The sequence below is a fragment of the Chelonoidis abingdonii genome, chromosome 9 (genome assembly GCF_003597395.2).
Source record: "Chelonoidis abingdonii isolate Lonesome George chromosome 9, CheloAbing_2.0, whole genome shotgun sequence".
NCBI lineage: Eukaryota > Metazoa > Chordata > Testudines > Testudinidae > Chelonoidis > Chelonoidis abingdonii.
Window position 1 is genome coordinate 62,067,698 of NC_133777.1, and position 22,371 is coordinate 62,090,068.

Here is a 22,371-nt window from a genome sequence, read left to right on the forward strand (position 1 = left end):
TGCGGCTGTGTGTGTGGGAGGGGGCCTGTATGCAGCCCCAGTCTCCACCCGGGGCGGGTTTACTGCCCAAGTCCCGGGTCTTGGCTGGGCTCGGCCTCTGCGGCCGGTCGGGAGCAGGCACAGCAAGTTCCTGCCGCACTGGGGTCACCTCTAGCGCAGGAGGCCGGCGACGACCGGTCCGCAGCCAAGGCGGGGTCAGGCCAGGGTGCAGCCGCTCCAGAGCCGGCATAAAACGTAGCTGCGCTTTCTTCTTCCGCGCCCCGTCCCCTCCTCCCGGGTTCCCGCGTCCCGCCTTGGGCCAGGGGAGCCGCGGCAGGTAAGGCTCGCTGTGCCCGTCGGCTGCCCTCAGCATCCGAGCTGGGAGCCGCTCCGCTTGCGCGTTGTCCCCTGCAGGGAGATTCCCCAGCTGATACGTCTTCAAGCCACTTTGGGGACCCGCCAGCCTCTGCCTCCAGCAGCAAGAGCCTGTGCCGCTAGCGGGACAGGGCGCTCTAGGGCATGGGCGGCTCTTACCAGTGCTTGCCAGCCCTGCACACTGTGCCAGACCGACAGGGTTAGAGGGGGGGGGGCATCTTCTGACGAAAGTTTGTTGTTTGTTTTAGTCACTGTCTCCGATGCTCAGAACTGTAAAACATCTAGGAAATCTGTGAATATTTTATAGGGGGGTTGCATAGTTCTCAATAGGAGGACATTTTACTGAGACTGAAAGTGCTTTGGCTTTGGGCAGGGACTGTCTTTTTATATATACACCTCCACCCCGATATAACAGGACCGGATGTAACATCAATTTGGATATAACAGGTAAAGCAGTGCTGGGTGGGGAGACGGGGCTGGCACTACAGCGTATCAAATCAAGTGCGATATAAGCGGTTTCATCTATAACATGGTAAGATTTTTTGGCTCCCGAGGACAGTGTTACATCGGTCTAGAGATGTATTTATATAGCGCCTAGATCCCTAGCTGGGTCCTCTCTGCAATTAGGCACTAATAATGAGAATAAAAATAACTACATATCTCATTATTGGGGGCATATCACAGGCTTTTGCTTCCCAAAGCATTTTTGGGAGGGTAGGAAAGTACCCTGAGTTTCTGGTAGGTATGAGATTTTTTGTGCTATTATTTTGTTTTTGTTTGTTTAGTGGGTTGTTTTTTTTCCCACCTCTGTGTGGATAAGAGCATTGCTCTTGATATCTCTGATCATTATGATTTGCAGCATGTTTTTAGATCTTTAATCTGCTATATAAATCAGATTTTCTAAGGTGCAGATCTTGACTGCATTACACACTTTTTTACTCAGTCCTTACTTGAGCAAAACCTCATGGCAGTCAGTGGGAGTTTTGTCAAAGTAAAGACTGTAAAAACTGAGTAAGGACCTCAGGATTTGGACCTACGTGAACGTAGGGTAAATACCATAATTTATATCATTTTGTAATATTTAGATTTGGGTGCCTGAAGTTAGACATCTAGATTGGGATGTAAGGGATTTAGATTCATATCTTCTATTAATTTTAGTGGAGGATAGGTGTCTAAATCCACTAGACTACTTTGAAAAATCCCTTCTCCAATCCAAATGAGGGCTTTTATATTTAGCTAAATGAGCTTTGTACACGCAGGTTTGAAAGTATTATACAGTACTACCATTTTATTATTTTCATGTTATAATCCTATGCTATTCAATTTGAAATAGCTGGTTGTTGATTCCCATTCCCCTTTAAACCGGTCTGGTTCTGTGCTGCTCTGATTGAGAGTTTGCTCTATGAGATTTACTCTGATCAGCGTGAACTCTTGTGGTGTTACTGCATTGATTCATCATGCTGTCAGGATACTTTTTTAACCAGTGTTAGTGATAGTAACAGAGCATTTATAACCATTTTGTTAAGTTTTGACATGTCAATTTGCTACCAATATGATATTTAGGAACTTTAATAGCACAGACATTCATTGTAGCGTATTACTTCTGCCCGAAAAGTTTTCTAATTAATATGAGCATATTCAATTACACTAGTAGGCCTTTCTAGTGAAGTTTTTTTCCCTTGACACAACACCTTCACTATAAGCAGGTGCTCACTAAAACCAGTAGTGCAGTCTGCACATTCAGTGCATTGAATCAATTTTGAAGTTTCTTTCTACCTCACTCTAAACAGAGTTTCTTTGTATCTGAGCTGCTTACAAGTAGTTTTCAAAGTATGTGTAACTCTCTGATAAATGTTTACACTAAACAGTTGTATGCCATATAACAAAGAATAGCACAGGGAAGTCATCTATTTAATATTGCAGAAGATACACAAAGGTGGATGCATAGCAAAATGAAAATATAAGGGGAATTTTGGGGTTGCAAAGCTTCAGTAAGATACATTAATTACATTACTAATCAGAGGTGATTATACCACTAATTAGAGGCCATAGAATAGCTATGGGAAATGCTTATTTGTTTTGTTTCCTTTCTGTAACTGATTCCAGTTTTGTTTATTGTTTCAACATTACTGGGTATTGTGTAGCAGAACTCAAAACATCACCTATTTGATCAGCAGGTTTTTATGCTAAATAAGTCCAAGGTCACCTAAGGGAGACAAACTCTGACTGCCTTAAAGCATAGTTGGCTGTGCACTGCTTGTCAATTTGTTCATGAGACTTTGTGGAGTTTTATTTTCTCAGATTCTCCACTTCTTCTTGACTTCTAGTTGGATTCTAAGACTTTCTTTTCACTTTAAGTATCAAAGGGGTAGCCATGTTAGTCTGGATCTGTAAAAGCCGCAAAGAGTCCTGTGGCACCTTATAGACTAACAGACGTATTGGAGCATGAGCTTTCGTGGGTGAATACCCACTTCGTCGGATGCATGTCATGGGTATTCACTCACGAAAGCTCATGCTCCGATACGTCTGTTAGTCTATATGGTGCCACAGGACTCTTTGCTGCCTTTTCACTTTAAAAGAACCTAATTGCAGACATGTTTTGCAGGCTTAATTGTGGTTAATGCATTTTAGAATCCCAGGATTCCTCATTAAATTGAAATTCTACCAAAGATAACATAGATTAAACATGACTCCAGGCTTCAGTCCACGGGCTGACATGGCTTGGGTAATAATAATAATACTGAGCACTTCAATAGTCTTTGTCTTTCCCCAGCACTTTACAAACAGTGGCCCTCATCCTGCAATCATCTCCATATTGGCAGATCCGTTTGTCCGTACATAGTCCCACTGAAGTCAATGGGGCTTTGCATAGGTGCAAGGGTCTGCCCATACAACAGACATAATAAGCAGTATGATTCAGTGGAGCTGCTTGTCTGCAGACTCAGACAGACAGCTCTGTTCACATTAGAAACAGTTAACATTCAGAAAGTCATCTTTACAAGTACAATGGGTATCAAATTAGTATGCAATCCGGATCCAGTTGTAGTCAATGTGAGTGGGCCTTCTTAAAGAATCAGTGTTTTCATTCTGCAGGAAGAGATGGGCCTGGCTCATCAGAGAAGATTTCCTATTGACACTGTTGAATGGATTTTGCAAAGCCTGATTAAAGTTTTTCAGCAAGCTATTTCAGCACATAAATAACTTGTATGGAGTCCCATACATGAAGGCTTCCATGACATTACTCATTTAAGAATTAGCAAAAGTTCATACCCTTGTGAGAATTTACACTACTTTACTAGAAAAGAATATTTAATTTTCTGTAGCTACTTCATGCTGTTGCTGTAGATGTTAAAAAGCACTCAAATGCAACAGTGATGGAGATAGTAAATAACATGATAGAAAATAATTTGTTTGTGGTTCCATGACCATATAGTTTGTGGTTACATAAATAAATGAATAAAATACAGAATCCCTGAGAATTCTCATTAAAATCAGCAAGAGTCTCTTTTATTAGCTTACAAAAAATATAAGTTTGATGGCTGTATAAATGTTTAGCTAAGAGGATAATAATTTCTGTGAAGCCTTCATTGTCTAGGGATGAGGTGGTCAGAATTTATACTGTGTCTCACACACACTTTGATTTTGCATTTACTTTTTTTCAGTAAGTTTAAAATGATATAATTTATAAAATAACTTGACCACCTCAAGGAGGTGAAGATTATTCTACTGTACACCATGCTAGTGTGTTAAGTACACGTGTTCTGAGTAGCTGCTGTTTTCACTCCCCCATTTTCCAATTTAGGTGTAACATAAACTATTTTAATTAATATTGTGTCACCAAAAGGGTTTGAAATAGCCAATTGAATTCTACCAAGATAGTCTTTTGATGAAAACATACCTTTATTGATTGTAGAAGAAAATCATTCTTAAAATGAAATCCACCAAAAAATCATATCCCTCAGAGAAAATTTCTGAGTGGCAGGCTGAGATTAACATCATAAAATTGAATTTGTGCTGCAAACCTTTGATGTAATCAGCAGCTGGGAGATGGTGTTGCCCTTACTGTGCTCCTTCTGATTGTGGTGAATGACTGTGTGGAATGAAATAAGTGTTTCTTGTGTCACTCGTTCAAGAAATACAAACAAGGTATTACTAGGTGGTTCTTGCTAGTTAAAATGGGTTGTATTGATTCCAGGTCCCAGTCTCTTGCTCCTTTGGACTGCAGAGGCAGTACATTCATATCCCAGGGGAGAACTGTATGTCACTCAACAGTGGCTTCTCTGGCCGATTAAGGAGTAGCATTGACAGGTCCCAAGAGGAGTCCCATTAAGTTTTAAGATAGAAGTATAGTGGCAGCCAGGCTGGGCCTGAAGGAGGAATATGAAGGGAGGAGGCCTTTTGAAGCAGAACTGAATAATATATGTAAGATCCTTAGGGTCCTGGCAGGAATATAGAGGAACATTAGGAGTGAGGATGTGGAGTCAATATGTTCAAGGCTGGAATAACCCAACACACCCTACCCTGATGACTAGAGTTTACTAAACAAGGAAAACATACTTATGCCTTCATAGACCCTTAGGCCATGTCCCCTCCACTTAAAGGAACCATTAGGTTGTGCACTCTCCACTGTGTATTGTATTTAATAACATAGGAATATAGGACTGGAAGAGACCTCTTGGGTCATTGAGTCCAGGCCCCTACTAATGCAGACAAACCTCTCATATAATCCCATTCATGAACTTATCAAACTCCATTACAAAATTAGCTAGGCTGTTTGCCCCAACTACTTCTATAGGGAGGCTGTTACAGAACCTCCCTCCTCTGATGGTTAAAAATTTTCTCGTTTTTAACCTGAATTTATTCATATCCAGGTTATACCCATTTGTTTTTGTACTAACATTGTTCTCTAGTTTAAATAGCTCTTCTCCTTCCCAGGTGTGTTCCCAGTCCTTATATGTGTACAAAGAGCAATCATAACCTCTCTCAGCCTATTCTAGTCTCCTCTTGTAAGATAGGCTCTCCATTCCCTTGATCATCCTGCTAGCCCTTCTTTGCACCAGTTAGAGTTTGAATTCATCTTTCTTGAACATGAATAACTAGAATTGTACACAGTATTCCATTAGGGTTTTTATCAGCATCTCATACACTGGCATTAAAAGTTCCCTATCTTTACTGGAAATGCATCATTAGATACATCTAAGGATGGCATTTGCCTTTTTTCATGATCACATAACATTGATGGCTCAGAGTCATCCTGTGATTGCCTAAAACACTCCGGTCTTTCTCCTCTGTTTTTCTGATAGATGCATCCCTAACTTAAATGTTTACAGTATTACAAACATTGCCAATATTTGACAATATATTGTCAATCAACTTCCTATTTAATAACTAAAAAATATAATTTAATACATCTCTCTTGCTTTTGTTATAATTTTCGTCGTTTTCTGGTTTTAAACAACATTTTTTCTTTATTATCATGGTTCTCTTTTCCTATCTTGTCATTTCCTCTTGTCCTTTTCTTGCTGACCTCTTATTTCTTCCTCTTTTTCAACATTGTGTTTCCTACCTCCTCCCCTATAACTTCTATATCTCTATTCTGCTTCCACTTCTCCATCAAATATCCGTCAATATCATATTTATTTTTTCTAATTTATCCCCTCCATTGCTCCCACCTGCATACAAGTCCACGCACCCACCCACCACTCCCCAAGCAGTGGCAGAGTGCCGTTAACCTATGCTTCTAAGTTTCATGACTGCAAACAGGGTTCTGAATGAGAACTGAGATGAACAGCAAAGCTGTTAGCAGCCACAGCAGCAGAATTGGAGCTATGTATCTGGAGACTTAGAAAGACAGCACTATATCCTACAGCTGGTTTACATTTGGCAAGTTATGTAATGGTTAAGGCAAGATTTTTTTTTTTTTTTGGATGCCTCTCACAGAGAATTTCTTACTTGCTACAGACAGTGAATGAATGAAATTTTAAAGCCCTGGAAATGATTATATTATATTCTTTGAGAAGTCTGTTAATTACCACCAACACTTATTTTCTTAAGGATGATGTGTGTTACTGTTATAATGTGTAAGGAGCTTGTGGGGGTTGTGTGAGTACTGCACTCTGGGACTGTAGGCTGCAGGCCAAAATATATATTTATTGAAAGTAACTAATTTTATGTATTAAAGATAAACAAAACTGTTGACAGGACCATTGGTTTTTTTTAACATAAGCGGTAAAACACAGGTGTCAGGAAAACAAAGCCAAAGAAGGGAACAGAAACATGGAAATAAAATAGGTTCTTGGTTACAGCAGTCTTACAAAACTGTCATGAAAATTTACCAGCCTGTGCCTAAAATGTACTACCTTGATGAGGAAGCTCATGAAAAAAACTAACGATATTTTACTCAACTATCAAAAATATATTAGCCTCGCTGGGTAAGTAGAATTTTGCAAGCCTGAGAGGAAGCAGACATGCTGTTGCTCTTAATCAGTTCAACCCACTTAGCCCATCTTTCCTCAAATAGTTTTATTGTTGACCTAATAAAAGCAGTAAGTCTTTCACATCTCAATTCTTTCATTGTTGATCACACGTATATAGTATGCATTTGTTTTTGCACCTGTGGTGATGAAATGTATTTGCTGACTGCAATTAATTAGTTTCTGAAAGATCTGGCATTTATTAATATGAAAGCCTTTCTTAAGATATTTTAACAACAATTTAAGTGTATGTGTAATCCAAGAATATGAAGTTCTACCAAAGATAAAATAATTACAAATGTAAAGCCACAAAGATTTTTTTCTGGTAGATGGTAGATTGACGGTATTACCTGCAGAGTTCTCTTTGAAGTTTTTTATACACTATATAAATTTCTACTTGAGGAATTTTTATTCACATGTTGTATGATGGCCTGTAACTTCTGAGTGAGGCATCTGTCAGAATCAATTTTTCATTTCACCAAGTTGTTGAGGTAGCAATTCCTGGAGACAGGGATTCGTCATTCAGAGGATGATACATATGAGAAATGGTGGGCTCTGATGTCTGTGTTCACAATTAGGAGGATCATGTATTCTTTATCACTAAATGACGTAATGATCTTTGAAGGATTCCAAAGAGGAGTGTTTCTTTGAGGAAACTCAATACAAAGGTTAACTGGGGGGAGTTGTTATTGACTTCAAAAGGGTGTAGGCTTAGTTTTTACATTTCATATCTCACTACATGTTTTTAGGTCTTCTCCTTAGCATCTGAACATCTCATGGACACTAACAAATTTATCCTCAGACCTCCCCTTTGAGCCAGGGGAGTGCTGTTATTCTAATTTTAGAAATAGAAAACTGAAGCACAGAGATGTGTGACTTGCCTAGCAAGTCTGTTGTCGACAAATTCTTTCCTTAGGGCAAGGACCAAAGGGGTAAAGGAAGAGGTAGGCTATAGTTGGCTTACCTTATGGATCCTGGGGTTCTACAGAGAAAGTAAGCTCCAGTACCATGTGGGAACTACCTCTAGTCTACATGGTGTGACTCAGCCTTCTCCTCTTTGCTCAGTGTCGAGACTTCCTGGTCATTCCCACCACTTCTGTGCAGGTATTCCCCATCCATAAAGAGAAAACAATCAGGAGAAGGAGTCCTGAATTGATTTCTATTTGAAATCCATACCAGAACAGCATGGCCCACCTGCTGTCTGGTTCCTCAGAGCCCCTACCCTAGCTTCCAATGGTCTTGCTCAGCCTGCATAAGAGGAGCCTTCGGTTTTTAATTACAGTTTAGATTCTGTACAAATGATCCAGAATTGCGAAAGTAAAATTGCTGAAATCCGCTAAATTACATGATCTATACTTTACTCATAACACAGTTTTTTCAGACTAATAATGTTCTGTGTTGCACTTCTGTAGAACACACTGTTGCTAAGACCTCCCTAGAACCAGGAACCAGCAAGGGAGGCAAGACAAGGAGGGGAAGCTCTGGCTTGTAGGTTGGTGTAAGACGGTGACATGGCCATTTGAGAGGAGACTTCAGGGCAGTGTAATCATGATGGTCCATTGGGAGGACAAAGGAAGGAGTTTATTAGGCTGTGGACAGGGAGCAGGATGTGGGAAGGAAATGGTTTACCTAAGGGAGTGACAGGAGCCAATTTTTTTCTTGACACCCGTAGACTTCTCATCAAGAGAGCTTTGGAGGGTTAAGCTTCTTCTTTGAGAATTATATAATGGCCTCTAGTTCTCAGGTAATCTATTCTTGTGCTTGGGGTAGTATTTTAAAGATGTCTTTGCATCTGGAAGCCTGTGCAGGCGGTCAGACTAGATGATCATAATGGTCCCTTCTGACCTTAAAGTCTATGAGTCTGGTCCTGGCCTAGGAGGTAGCATTTGTCAGCCATTCTATAAGGCTCATTTCAGAATTTTCAGGCTCTTTCGCATACTTGCTGGCCTCAGGGTTACTCTGACATACACTCTGCTTCTCATTGATCCTGGTGAGGCCTAGGAGAAACGGAATAGCTGATGTGCAGTGGGCTCTGGCCTGCTTCCCTACACACTTTCATCTGTTCCTGCCACCTGCCTTAGTTCTGGAGAACAGATTGGTGCATAGCCCCTTTGGTATCTCTGCACTAGCTGAGGAGGCTCCATGTTCAGGCAATATTCTCAGAGGTCCATTTCCATACCCAGTAAGTCCTCTTATGCTGCAAGAGTGGCAGAAAAGGGCCCTAGTATAACTAAGAAGCAGGCCCAAATGTCTTGAATGATAGAAAACTTGTATAGCTTTTTAATACCTTGTAATCATATTTTCTATATTTTTAATTTGCTATTAACTGCATCTGCTAACATGGTGTTGGTACATGAGTATTTTGAATTTCTTCACTGAATATTTGAACTTCAGGGTTTTGCCAGCACCTTGTTGCAGTATTAAGGTGCATATTATACTTCCTACCTCGCACTTCCCCAAACAACTAAAATTTAGTTTCTTCCTGATTCCTTGTACATTTTTGTTCAAAGTTTAAAGTATTTATTATGGATCCAAGCTGAGTCTCTTCCTAGCATTGCAAAGAATCTTAATTGAGAGTCAGGTTATGGGCTAATACCAAGAATCAGACATGCTTGAGTGGACAGAGCTAGTGGAATTTAACACGTGCTGATAAGATACATGTAGTCCAGGTATGCCTCTGGCAGTATTTGACTTTGTGGAAACAGATGATACCTTTAACAGGTATACTCTGATAAAAATCTGTTGATAAAATATAAGAAATTTTGCTCTAGGTGCATCCTCATAACAAAATAGCTTTGATAAAGCTAAATGCTGTCAGACAAAGTGTTTATGTGTACATAGTATTTCTAAAAACTCACAAAAGCAACACATTCTAACAGGATAACTGTTATGCAAAATGGAATGTCTTCTATAGCTCTGTGTTTCATGAATCAGATGAACTTGATCTGAAAGAGACATTAGACCAGCAGAGAAAAAATAACTGTTAAAGAATATTACATTAATTCTGTGCCTACTATGGATCTTTTATACTTAGAGAGGCTACAATACAAAAAGACAAGTACAAAATATCTTCATAAAATCTCAGACTTAACCTACTTTCTTTTCTAATTGTAATATTTTGTCTTCTGCAATAGTTTGGCAATAAACTGTAGATGGTTCTTCATCCATAGCAGCCTGTTCACAACAAGAAAAAAATGTATAAATACAGTAAATCTGTTTACTACCAGTCTATTCTAGAGACTTGTGTTACAATTTTAGCTGGTTTTGACACTCTTTTGTTACTCTTGACTTGTTTAGTATCAAATCAAATATCCAGGTAAAAATACTGGTTCTGATTCTCTGCTTCCTTGTGCCAGTGTAATCATTTATAACTGTGCAAAGTGAGTGCAAACTAGTGCAAATCATCATAAAAAGGAAGCAAAACACAAAGTGCAAGGTCCAGAAGGAGAAGTCCCATTGTATTTAGATAGTAGGGACACTTTTAAATCCTCAGATCCAAAATTTGACCTACTCTAAAATTGTTAAATTAGTAGCTACCATTTTTATAGGACCTACAGAAACACTGAACTCCTCCTGCTTGCTTTGCTGTTAACAGAATATTCCTAGTTAAGCCGATATGATGTTTACTTTGTAGCAGAAATGAAAGAAAAAGTAAAACTTCAGTGATTGCTAAGTGGATAAGGAAAAAATGGATAGGAAAAAATATTTTATATAAGTTCACAGAGAATTAAAAATAAAGTTTTAGAAGTCAGATTCTAAAACTGTAGTTTACAGTGTCCTTTTAAGGTTCTAGCACGAGCAACCAAATAATGATAGGGTAGATAATCAACTTAATGTTAAAATGTGTGTTCCTGTGCAAAAAAACCCTTATGTTTAAAGGTGCAAAATCCAGGACTTAGGCACTTCTTTGCTCCCTCTTTCAACAATCATTTCACATGATATGACCAGGAGAAGACATACATGTAGGGCAGAGATTTACTACCTTGAAGAATCATAACAATGGGAAATATTTGAAGATCCGTGTTTTTTAGACAAGTTAGGCAATGTAACAAACCATATTCAGATCTCTGTATTATTTATATTGAAGACAAAGGGAGTTTTGCAGTTGACATTAATGGGAGCACTCCAGACTTGCATTAGACATTTTTTAGAAGACAGTAACCTGAACAACAAAAAGTATGGTGAAAAAGTCATTACGTGAATATGAGATAGCAGTTGTTCCTCAAGCTTTTTGACCCATGAAAGCTACACAAGGAAAGAATTAGGCCAGTAAGTTGAGCCAGCACAAGGCAAAAAACCCAAACCCAAACAAAGAGAGTTAAAGCGCAGTTCTGGAACTCAACCCCTTCCCATATAGAAAATCTCAAGAGAGTGGTTATGGGGAAAGCTGCTTGGACAACCATGGCTTGAGTACTCTTTTCATTTTTGAAAATGTCATCATATTAATCTAAATTAAATTAATTGTATTTATTGCAGTGGTCTTAAACCCATATTGTTCCCAAAATATTTTTAATCTTTTATAACTAGGTAGCACTAATGAGAAATTAGTCGTGTAATTGCAACAGCAACCAGTCATCGTTCAGTTACCTGACTCTCAAAATCTCAATTTATGCTCCTTGAACAAAAACAATGAGGAGTCCTTGTGACACCTTAGAGACTAACACATTTATTTGGCCATAAGCTTTCGTGAGCTAGACCCCACTTCATCAGATGCTTGGAGGAGTCCTTGTGACATCTTAGAGACTAACAAATTTATTTGGGCATAAGCTTCTAAGGTGTCACAAGGACTCCTTGTTGTTTTTGCTGATACAGACTAACATGGCTACCACTCTGAAACCTGGCTCCTTGAACAGTATCATGTGATCACCCCTTTGAAATGTTTGGGATTATATTTTTCATATTTTGTGTTACATCAGGCCTGCACAACATGTGGCCCGCATGGGTTCACTGTGTGGCCCTGGGGGGTGAGTTGGCAAGTGGCAGGCAAGGGAGAGGGGCTGAAGAGGCGGGTGGGCAGTGGCGGGGGCTGAGGAGGCGAGCTGATGGGCGTGGCAGCGAGTGGGTGGGCAGTGGCGGGGGGTGAGGAGGTGAGCCGGAGAAGGGGAGGGGAGGCTGAGGAGGCGAGCGAGGAGTCAGTGGCTGACCTGTTCTACTGATCAGGTCTGGCTCCCATCCCCTCTCCAAGGGTTGCAGCTGTCTGGAGGTGCTGCCTTCCACACCTTCCTCATTCACACCTCATTCATCCAACGGGCAATTGATTAACAAAGTTGGGGAAAATCTTATTCTACTTCTAGCAAAAAGAAGTTTCTTCTTCTACCTTAATTATACTACCTTAGGGGCCCACTATAACATATTACGAAGGTTATATACTGCTGTTTCGTGGGGCAGCACTGGGGAAGGAGGGTTTGTTTCTGCGTGGTGGCCGGTCCTGGGGGGGCGGCTGGGGGAGGTTGTTGGGCGGTTGGTGGCTCTGCGGGGGGTCGGTGGGCCGGGGGGGGGTTGGGCCTCATCTGTTTTCTTTGGAGTAATATGGCCCTCGCTGCTTTACGAGTTGTGCAGGCCTGTGTTACATATAACTATTTTACCCTCTTTTTATTTTCAGGTTTTGTACACTATGAGGACCTCAGTGCCGGCTGTGGCACTATGGGGGAAAAGAGCACCCTCTCACAGCATCACTGCCATAATGATTACAGATGACCAACAGACTATTGTTACAGGAAGTCAAGAGGGGCAAATATGTCTTTGGACTCTCTCATCAGAATTAAAGGTTTGTGACCACTGGGGTATTGTCTGTCAAATAACCTGGATGGAGTTTCACCTTTTGTTATTAATAGACTATATATAACTCAGTTACGATTAGTGTAAAAGATAATGTGGGGGGGTCTTTTTGTTGGAGAAAATGAAGTAACTAACATAATAAATGTGAAAATAAAATGTAAATCTCATGGGAGCAGCCAGTTGTTTGCAGGCCTTATTGAGTGTTCCATGGACAATTAGTGAGCCATGGACCACAATTTGAGATCCAGTACAGCAGATGATGGCAGTTAATAAATCTGTATAATTATGATGGGTCCTGTTCTGGAGAGTTCTTCTTTAAAATCAGTGGAAAAGTGTGGTCCTCTAGTTCCAGAGAAGATACTCATTATAGAAATGTTGTTGATAGGAATAAAAGAACTAAGAGAAATGGAAAGCTTTACATTCCCCAAGGTAACAAATGAACTGTTTCAAGAAAGATGGATCAAGTGGAATGAAATATAAAATATATCAGTGATATAATTTCGTAGCAAAAGTATGTTTATTTACTGTAACCCATCATTTGTATGGTTTTGATTCTGCTGTGTTCTCAGGCATGGTCTTGCTTCTTCGTTTGGGCTCAAGCATGCCATTTAGAAACAGACATAGGTTGGGAAGTGTTGCAAAGTTGCACCTTGCCAGTAGGACTTAAGGCAGATTTCCTCCCACAGCTTGTAGGTATACAGAGGGAGCATGCCTTTTTTTAAGTCTTGTTAGCTCAAATGAGTTAATTGGCATCTTAACGGGACTTTTCAATAACGTTAAGCTAACACGGCTTCAAACTATGTTTGCTGGCATCTTAATGGGGCTTTCCAATAAGTTAAGCTAACTTAATTGAAAAATATACTCTTTTTTTTTGCCCATCAAAATATAGGTCCTTTTGGATTTAGTGAAGCCTGTTGCTTAAGTGCTTTGCTGGATCAGATCCCTAGTGCACTCAGCCACTTCTGCTATCTGGTGTGTAGTGGGTGGAGGGCTGGGGCTGTCCTATTCTCTGACTCTTTTGGAGCATCTTGCACACCAGAAACCACTCAAAACGGGCAGTCTTTATACCACAGTGGTCACAGGGTCTGCAGTTGTGCCTTGCTGTGTGGAGGGGTGCAAAAGGCAAATGCAGCTTACACACTTCTCTGCTTGTGCATCCTTGGAGCTGGTGGGCACAATCTGGCCTTATGTAGGAATACAATGTGTACTGTCTACCAGTCAGTAATAAAATTAATAATGAAAATTTTGGATTACTTGATGATTTATGCAAAAGGGTACTGTTTTAGTTAAAAGCGACAGAGTCCTGTAGCACCTTATAGACTAACGTTGCTTTTTACAGATCCAGACTAACACAGCTACCCCTCTGATGTTTTAGTTAGGTGAAATAACTGCATTGCTCTCCTAGATTTCATCTAAAGAAATTCTCTTTGGTCATACTGCTTCAGTAACATGCTTGGCGAAAGCAAGAGACTTTGAGAAACAACCATATGTGGTCAGTGCTACTGAAAATGGGTAGGTAACTATGAGTTTTCAATTACTTTTTGAATTTTAAACAATGTGGCAGGGCTTAAGAACAAATTGTGCATTTGGCAGCAGACTTTCAATCCATTTCCCCCATAACATGGGAAGTTATAGTGATCACTTAGTATAATAAAGTTATTCTATAGGATTCCTCTTCAAAGAGGGTCTCTGCTTCCACCATGTCGAACTATCAGCTGGCCCCCACACAACATAGAGATGGGAAACCCATCCCTTGGAATGCAGAGAGGGCTGGCAAGTCCAGAGAATCAATGTGATGCCAGCAGTCCATTCCTAAGAGAATGCATTGTCAGGGGGCAGGAAGACCCTATGCCAACCAGGAGCATAGAGCTGTGGGAGGGCATTGGCAGGACCAGAAAACTCTTTAGCATCATACTGATTCTCAAGGGAATGAGGCTATGAGAGAGGTTGATGTGCCCAGGCCCTGTTACAGGGTTGGCTGTCTCTCAAGCGTCTGCTCATGGCTCGGCAGCACCCCGCTATGATGGGTTCCCCGGGGTGCAGCCTGGGACTGTGGGAATGCTGTGCCCCTCTGAACTCTCTCCAGCCTGGGCTGTTTCTCAAAATGCCTTGCTAGTTGGAGTCTTCGGAGTGTCCTTGTTGCTTGCAGTGTAGGTGGGTGAAGGAAAAAGGCCTAGCATGGGGCCACTGTGTTTGTTTTATACACTCAGTCCAATGTGCTTGGGGAGCATAAGTCCAGGCATGTCTGGGGGGATTGCTGAGTCTCCAGGCAAGGTTGAGCAATTCCCCTGGTGTGGCCTCATGGAGGTGAGTCATTGAATTGAAGCTCCTTTGCTGGACAATGTGTTGTTTGACACTGTGCCCGGGTGTTGGTTACTTTCCTTGCTGTTGCCTCTGGGGAGCTAATGCCCGGCTGATTCCCCAGTTTACAGCATGTTTTAGTGACAACCATACAACACAATTCTCATAACTTTATATGCACTAAAGATATACATATTTAGACAGAACAGTGGGTTTCAACAGTTCATAACCTTTCCCCTGATACCTCACATGGAATGTTTTATATGCAAGATCACAATTAAATAAAATGAGGAATATGGGGGTTACAGGACTCTCCCCCAAGGTATAGAATGTCACAACTGCCTCAATTTCCCTTATCTCACAGGGCTTATCAATAACTCACCATCACAGTCCAACAGTAATTAAAATATTCCCCTTCTGAGGTACAACTTAATAAGTCCTCACTAAATAAAGGACCCTCAAAGTCCCAACCCCAGTTCAGTGTTTATCTCTTGTTGAGTCAGAAGTCCCTACTCCTCCATCTTGAAGTGGGTTCAGGTCCTTTACTCCTTGCAGGAGTCAGTCTTGCTCCCTGCAGCTGCTTCCTCAAACCAGCTACAGGTTTCCAGGCTTCTGTCCTGCCTAATCCTCCTACCTAGAGTGTTACCAGCTTGCATTCAAGCTCCCTTAGAGGCTACTCCAGGAATCCATCCCTTCCTCTCTCATAAACCGAGGTCTAGTCTGAGTTAATCCCATGACTTCATTACCTCATTCATTATTACCCACCTGGGGAGGGGAGCTGATCTGGGCACAGGTGGGCTGAAGTTCCATTTCCTCTTAAAGGGGCCAGCCACCTTGTAACTCCACTCTGTGCTTGCTGGATTCCCAGCCCTGTTTTAGAGGAGGCTGCTGCTGAAGAAATCATCTCCCTGCTTCCTGCCTTGGTTAAATTAGATAGTGGTAAAGAGAAGTTTGGTAGCTAGGTGAAGGAAAAAGGCTGGAGACCTACAAAATTAACTTTATATTATTCCGCCTACATTCCCAAAGTTAATCCTGGCCATTGTACTGAAAGTGAGGTCAAGTTTCATCTTAATTCTAACCTTCCATTTTTCTGGCCCTAATCGGTACAGTGCTAAGTGGGAAAAGTATCCTGTTGCTTAAATACTATATACATGTAAAAATTGACTTAGAAAAAGACTAAAAACTTTCTCATATGTATGTGTTCTTTGGAGAAACAATGAAAGATCACTACTGGCTGGATTGTATTGTGTATCTGGGATATATATAGATAAGGACAAATGGTCTTCAGAACCCTTTAAATGTTCACTCCACAAAACCACTGACAGCTTCTTTGGTGCACCATATAAGGGCAAAAACAAGGAGGAACCCGTATGGTACCTTAGAGCTGTGGTCTCCAAAGTGGGGTGCATGCACCCCGGGGGTGCGCAAGAGGATCCTTGGGGGTGCGCCGCAGGAGGAGTGTTGTGTTTTTTTCCTTTGGCAAAAAATGGTAGAGCCGGTGTGGTACAGGGTGCGTGCTCAAAAATTTTTTACTGATAGGGGTGCACGATCAAAAAAGTTTAGAGACCACTGCCTTAGAGACTAACAAATTTATTTGGGCATAAGCTTTTGTGGGCTAGAACCCACTTCATCAAATGCATGAAGTGAAAAATACAGGAGTGGGTATAAATACATGAAAGGTTGGGGGTTGCTTTACCAAGTGTGAGGTCAATTGATTTATCTCGTTAGACTGACCTCATACTTGGTAAAGCAACCCCTGCCCCTGTATTTTTCACTTCATGCATCCAATGAAATGGGTTCTAGCCCACAAAAGCTTTTGCCCAAATAAATTTGTTAGTCTCTACGGTGCCACAAGGACTCCTTGTTGTTTTTGCTGGTACAGACTAACACGGCTACCACTTTGATATAAGGGCAAGACATTCACCGTTGAGTTCTGGAAGGTTACAATATGAAGCTGCGATGATACAAATAGGATGCCTTGTCTTCAGCAGAGGCAAGCTTTGTCAGGTTGTGTACTCTGGGCTGTGGATCAGTCCTTTTATGACTTTCAAGTTTCTGTCTTCTTGGATTGTGGTTAAGAACACTGCATGGAAAAAGATCAACTTTCCCTCTAATTCCATTTAAAAATGTCAGAGCCTTTCCTCTTTTCTGTTGCTGACATTCCTTAGAAAAATGCATAATGGACCATTCTTAGGGTCCTTTTTTGTGTGGAAATGTTGAATTTATTCCATTAAGATTTATATTTCCAAATGCATGTATCCACTGATGTGGATAGTATTGGTCAGAGAAAAAAGGCATCATGATACAGTATTTATAAGGTATTATTCTCCAGCTACTCGTAGGTAGGGAACAAACTCTTATAGTTTCAAAGCAACATGCAGAAAATATGGAAATGTGGGTGAAATTCTGCTCTCAGTTACAGCAGTGTAGATATCCAGTGCTGAAGTCAGTGTAGTTATCCCTTATTTACACCAGAGTAAATGAGAGAAGAATTTGGCCACCAGGCAATGATTAATAGAAAGCATTTTGTTTAGCTAACTTCCTGTGACATACCACACTCAGATTTTATTTACAGTCTACACAGTGGTAAATAAACACTGAATAATCATTTTGGATTAGCCAGTTGTATAAAATTAACAGTATCAGTTGAAGTTTAAAACTCTAAATTGTTTTTCTGATATATTAATAAAGAGATTTTATTTTTCCAGTGTGAACCTAATATATTCTCTTCCAGACAACACTGTGAAACAATTATTTTCTGAATATCATAACGTTTGGTTAAATTGCTGCAAGAATAATGGTTGCCATTTATTTATCTCAGTCTGTAGATTTTTTTTCTTAACATGTGTGCCCAGATCCACAAAGATGTAGAAGCATCTAACTTCCATTCAAATCAATGGAAGTTAAGAGCCTAAATACTTTGTGGAACTGGCCCATAGCTGCCAAGTTCTGACAACTTGACATACCTCATTAGGGTTTTATTTGCCAGGTAAACTTGATTGAACAACTACTAGACATCAGTTCCAAAGCTTGTTGAATATGGTTTAAGTAAAGTACATTGGCTAACATACACAAATATTTGAAAGCTTGTTCTCAAAATATTAACCTTTGATTTTTATTACTGATTAGGTAATATACATATGAAATGCTGTATCGTATTGATGAAATAGATTTCAGATACAGCCTCATGGTGGCACTGTTTATTCTTAACAGAAAATGATAGCTCATCTCAAGAACTGAAGTCTGGTGTTGTGGAAGATGCATTATTCTTTTCAAAATGTGTCGTTTAAGTTCAGTGAAATGAATCATTTTCAGGAGGATGTAGTTCCAGCGAATGATAGTTATGGTGACACATTGATGAGCCATAATGGCAGTATACCTACAATTTGTTGTAGGCCAGACTTGGCCTTAAAGTAGGGTTTGCTGCAAGGCAGCAGGGTGTAATTACCAAAACAAAAAGAAACAGATACTGTATGTCATCCCTTGCTAATGACCACAACATTTTCTTACCCAGTAATCTGTAACAAAAAGCCACAAAAGTGCAGTACTAAAGAAAAACTTGGTGTCACAAAATTATTCCAGCCAATTGAGTGGAAATGATAGAGAGTAATATGAAGTTATCTTTGGCAGGGAGATGTGTGTTTGGAATGTTACTAGTGGACAGTGCATTGAGAACGCAAACCTTCCTTATAGGCATACAGCAATCTGTGTAAGTATAGCAACTTTTCATTGAATATTTCAGTGCTTTACAATGTGAGTTGCACATTATTTATTATTATTATTTTATTTTATTTATTATATCTCTGATTTTGGGGAAGTATGTGTGAAAATTGTTTATGAATGTGACATACTTCATAAGGAAGAAAACAGAGAGAGCAAAAAACTTGTTACAGTGTATATAGCATCTTACCATTTATTATTTATTCCTGTTTCATTTTCCATCTGGGAAATGAACTAAAAAAATTTCCGCTTTGTGTTTCACCTCTATTTCTCAGATAAATAGAAGCATTTCTTTTTCAGCCACTAATGTTTCTAGAAAGTAATATCCATATATTTATTGATTGTGACATTTGAGCTTCAGGTATTGATGCACAGTAAGGCCATTTCTTGTGGTTTTTGTTTTGGCCTTCAGGAGGGCAACATGGAAAATGTTAGTTTAAGGTCGTCCGTCTTGAAAATGGGTAAATGCAAACTCCATGGCCAAACAGTTTGTAAGACAGTTTCCTAGTAATCTTACTTCTAAACCTATATAAATTAGTTGGAGGGTTTTGATTGCCTAGCTGCTAACCTCCAGGAAAGTATTAGATCCTTTTTTCAAAAATACACTTTCATTCATGACAGAGCTCAATAGAACACTTATTTTTAGATGTCAAATTGCTTTAAATCTTTCTTCAGTCAATTCCCTTTCAAGTCTCTGCTTTGAAGTATATTCAGGTACTTGCTAAGTACCTAGATGCTACAGAGTGAGGGGTGTGTGTGAAATATGTATGTATATGATTTAGGAGTGGCTCTGATTCAGAGAGCTGCTGGTTTATTTCCGGATGTGTTCATGAAAGAATTGCTCAGGGCCCCTAAGTTAATTAAAATGCTGTTTTTCTTGAGTGTGGAAGTCTAGTTTGCAAGTGCAGAAAGTCTGAGAACTTTTTAGAGCTTTCATGAGATTCCCAAGCTACCGGAAAATTTAAATATTTCAAAGCTTGTAGAGGTAATACTGTTTCCATGCAACTTTGTTAGTTTGCCTGGTTGACTTCAGCATAAATGTCAATGATAGTTTTTAAATGACCTTGTTTCTTTAACTTGTCAGTTAACAATTAAGTGCACTTTTATAGTTTTATCAACAGACGTGGGGCCTGTATGCCATATGGTAATGAAAATCCCTCCTCAACAATTCATATTATCATACATATACAACAGCAATAATGTTGGAACAGTGGGTCTAATATGTTCTGCTGTGGGGTATGGCTCAATTAGATGTAAAGAGTTAAGGAGCTGGAGAACTATTAAAAAGAGGTACGGATGTGGACTAGCCTGTTGGTTTAATACCAGTCCATTGTGCTATTATAGGAGATCAGAGATAGAGTCGTTATACCTTGCTCTCAATGCCAGGTAGCTTGGGAGGGCAGGAGAAACAACATACTAATCTCCAGGAAAGACTAACACCCCTCACTAGTAGGTATGTGGAGACATTGAAAAGATGATAAAAGGAGAAAATGGGTATCTAAGAGGAAAATTGGAAAAAAAAATAGATAGGACAAGAATCATCATTCTTAAAAGAACTGCCTTCAAAAGTGAGTACTACCTAGTATTACTGCTCCAAAAGTACTGATTGCTGCTAGTATTTGTGAGGTTACATGAGGTTATTCTGAGATAGGTACAGACATACCGATTTTGATGGTATCAGCACATGAAAAATGTGGCTTGATTGCTAATTAACATTTCACAAATCTAGTTTTGTAGGTTCCTTCTGTACTTATGTATGCCTCAGCAGAAAATGGCAGATGTCAGGACACTGCAAACTGAACATTTGCCATTTTAAATGAAACTTGAACACAAGGAGCAACAGGCCTGTTAATCATTTGTGGTTAAGTAAATGTGAGATCTTCTCTTCCTAGAGGGCTGACTGTCCAAATCTGCCAGTTAAAAGCTGCTTTTTAAAAAATAGCAATAGCTGCAAATGGTTGAATGCATTTGTTGCTGTGTTTCTATGGAGCCAAAGTAACATTCCAGTTATGATAACATTTCCAGATATGCATTCTTTGTGGTGTGTAGGTGTGTATATTTTTTCTATTTTGTTAGTTATGTAACTCTTTATAATTTTAAGATATTATTTAGTTAACTGTAACAAAATGGAGTAAGTTTCCTAAACTAAAAGTATAGATAGCTAAGCAACAATGAATAAAAAAGTATAATTCAGCGGTATATTTTCATGCTAGTACATGATCACTCAATTTATTTTGACAACTTTATTTATTTAGATTATATCTGAAGCAACAGTTCCAGGCCCTAGGCATTTTTGCAACATTTACTCATACAATTACAAATAAAAATCACACAAAATCCAAATATACATGCATGCCATAATACTTGCCCCAAATAACACCCACATTAGCTACTCTGCATCCACCACCCAATAGCCAATCCCACCCTCAGACACCTGAAAAAACAAAAATTGCTGAATACTGACAAATTTGGCCTCCTTTTAAACAAGTGAATTCCATAGTTGAGAATCCCTCCTGGAAATTACCTGCCATCAGCCCTCTTTTTCAAATGGGTGGGTTTTAGGTTAGAGCACCTTCAGAATGGCAGCAGTGTCTAATGGATGGGGAGAGATGAGATCTCTCAGTTGAACAAATCCCAAACTCACTTAGGGTTTTACAGGGTAAAATTAACCCCTTTAACTCCACCAGGAATTTAATAGTTAGCCAGTATAGATTGTGGAGCTCTGGTGTGATGTGGTATCTGCGTGAGGCCTCCTTAATAAGTATTTCTTTGCATTAATTTCATTTTACCATCATGCATTTCAGAATGTTAGTGTCATGAGATGAAACAAGGAGCTTTTTTTTTCTGTTTGTTCAGAATTATATACAGGTATTAATTGGCTCACCTGTATGATTCTGATGCAGTTTAAAAATAAGTTTTAATGTGTTTAAAATACTTTTTGTTAATTACAAATTTTAAAAATGGTGTGTGCGAAAGCCAGAAATAATATGCAAGTGAACTTGTATAGCTCTCTCTGTTAACCTTTTCTTGCTTAATTCCATTTGGACAGTATTACCATTGCTCCTTCCGAATGACAGGAGATGGCTGGCTTCTGTGTTGTGGACAATATCAAGATGTGGTCATTATTGATGCTAAGACTTTGGCTGTTCTTCACACTTTAATATCTTTTCAGTCTTCTGACTGGATCAGTTGCATGTGCATTGTTCACTCCACAAGAATTCAAGGTACATATAGTAGTGACATGCAGAAATTAACATGTAAGCCAGCCAGTCATGTCTTGTTTTTATATAGAGCAGCAAATGCCTAAAGATTCTTTCTATACCATATTTTAATTATAGTTAGTTAAATATATTGTTATGTTTCACAAATATGTTCAGGATGTAAAATACTTCAATATCGATATTTTAAGATATATTTACATGTTAATGTTAATCAGACTTAAATTACTGTGTTTTGCTTCTTAAGCAGAAACCTGAAAGCTGGAAAGAATTATTTTCTTACACTTTGCTTATAATTAGCTCAATTAATAGGCTACCTGTGACAATGTTTATCTGAATGTGAAATTAGAGAGATTATATGTGTGCAGGGCCTGATTTTCAAAAGAGTTTATGTCAGGGGTGGCTCTAGGTATTTTGCCACCCCAAGCACGGCAGGCAGGCTGCCTTCGGCGGCTTGCCTGCAGGAGGTCCCCGGTCCCGCGGATTTGGCGGCACGCCTGCAGGAGGTCCACCAAAGCCGCAGGACC

General features: G+C 39.7%; 1 protein-coding gene across 1 annotated transcript in view; it reads left to right on the forward strand.

The window, feature by feature from the left end:
- The first annotated feature begins 209 nt into the window (after positions 1-209).
- WDR72 (WD repeat domain 72) overlaps positions 210-22,371 on the forward strand; it is a 192,491-nt gene continuing 170,329 nt past the window's right edge. Inside the window, exons 1-5 of the mRNA XM_032796694.2 lie at positions 210-316; positions 12,430-12,594; positions 14,011-14,117; positions 18,537-18,615; positions 21,676-21,850. Coding sequence (XP_032652585.1) covers positions 12,442-12,594; positions 14,011-14,117; positions 18,537-18,615; positions 21,676-21,850 — 514 coding nt within the window. The 5' untranslated portion in view covers positions 210-316; positions 12,430-12,441. The remainder of the gene's footprint in view (positions 317-12,429; positions 12,595-14,010; positions 14,118-18,536; positions 18,616-21,675; positions 21,851-22,371) is intronic.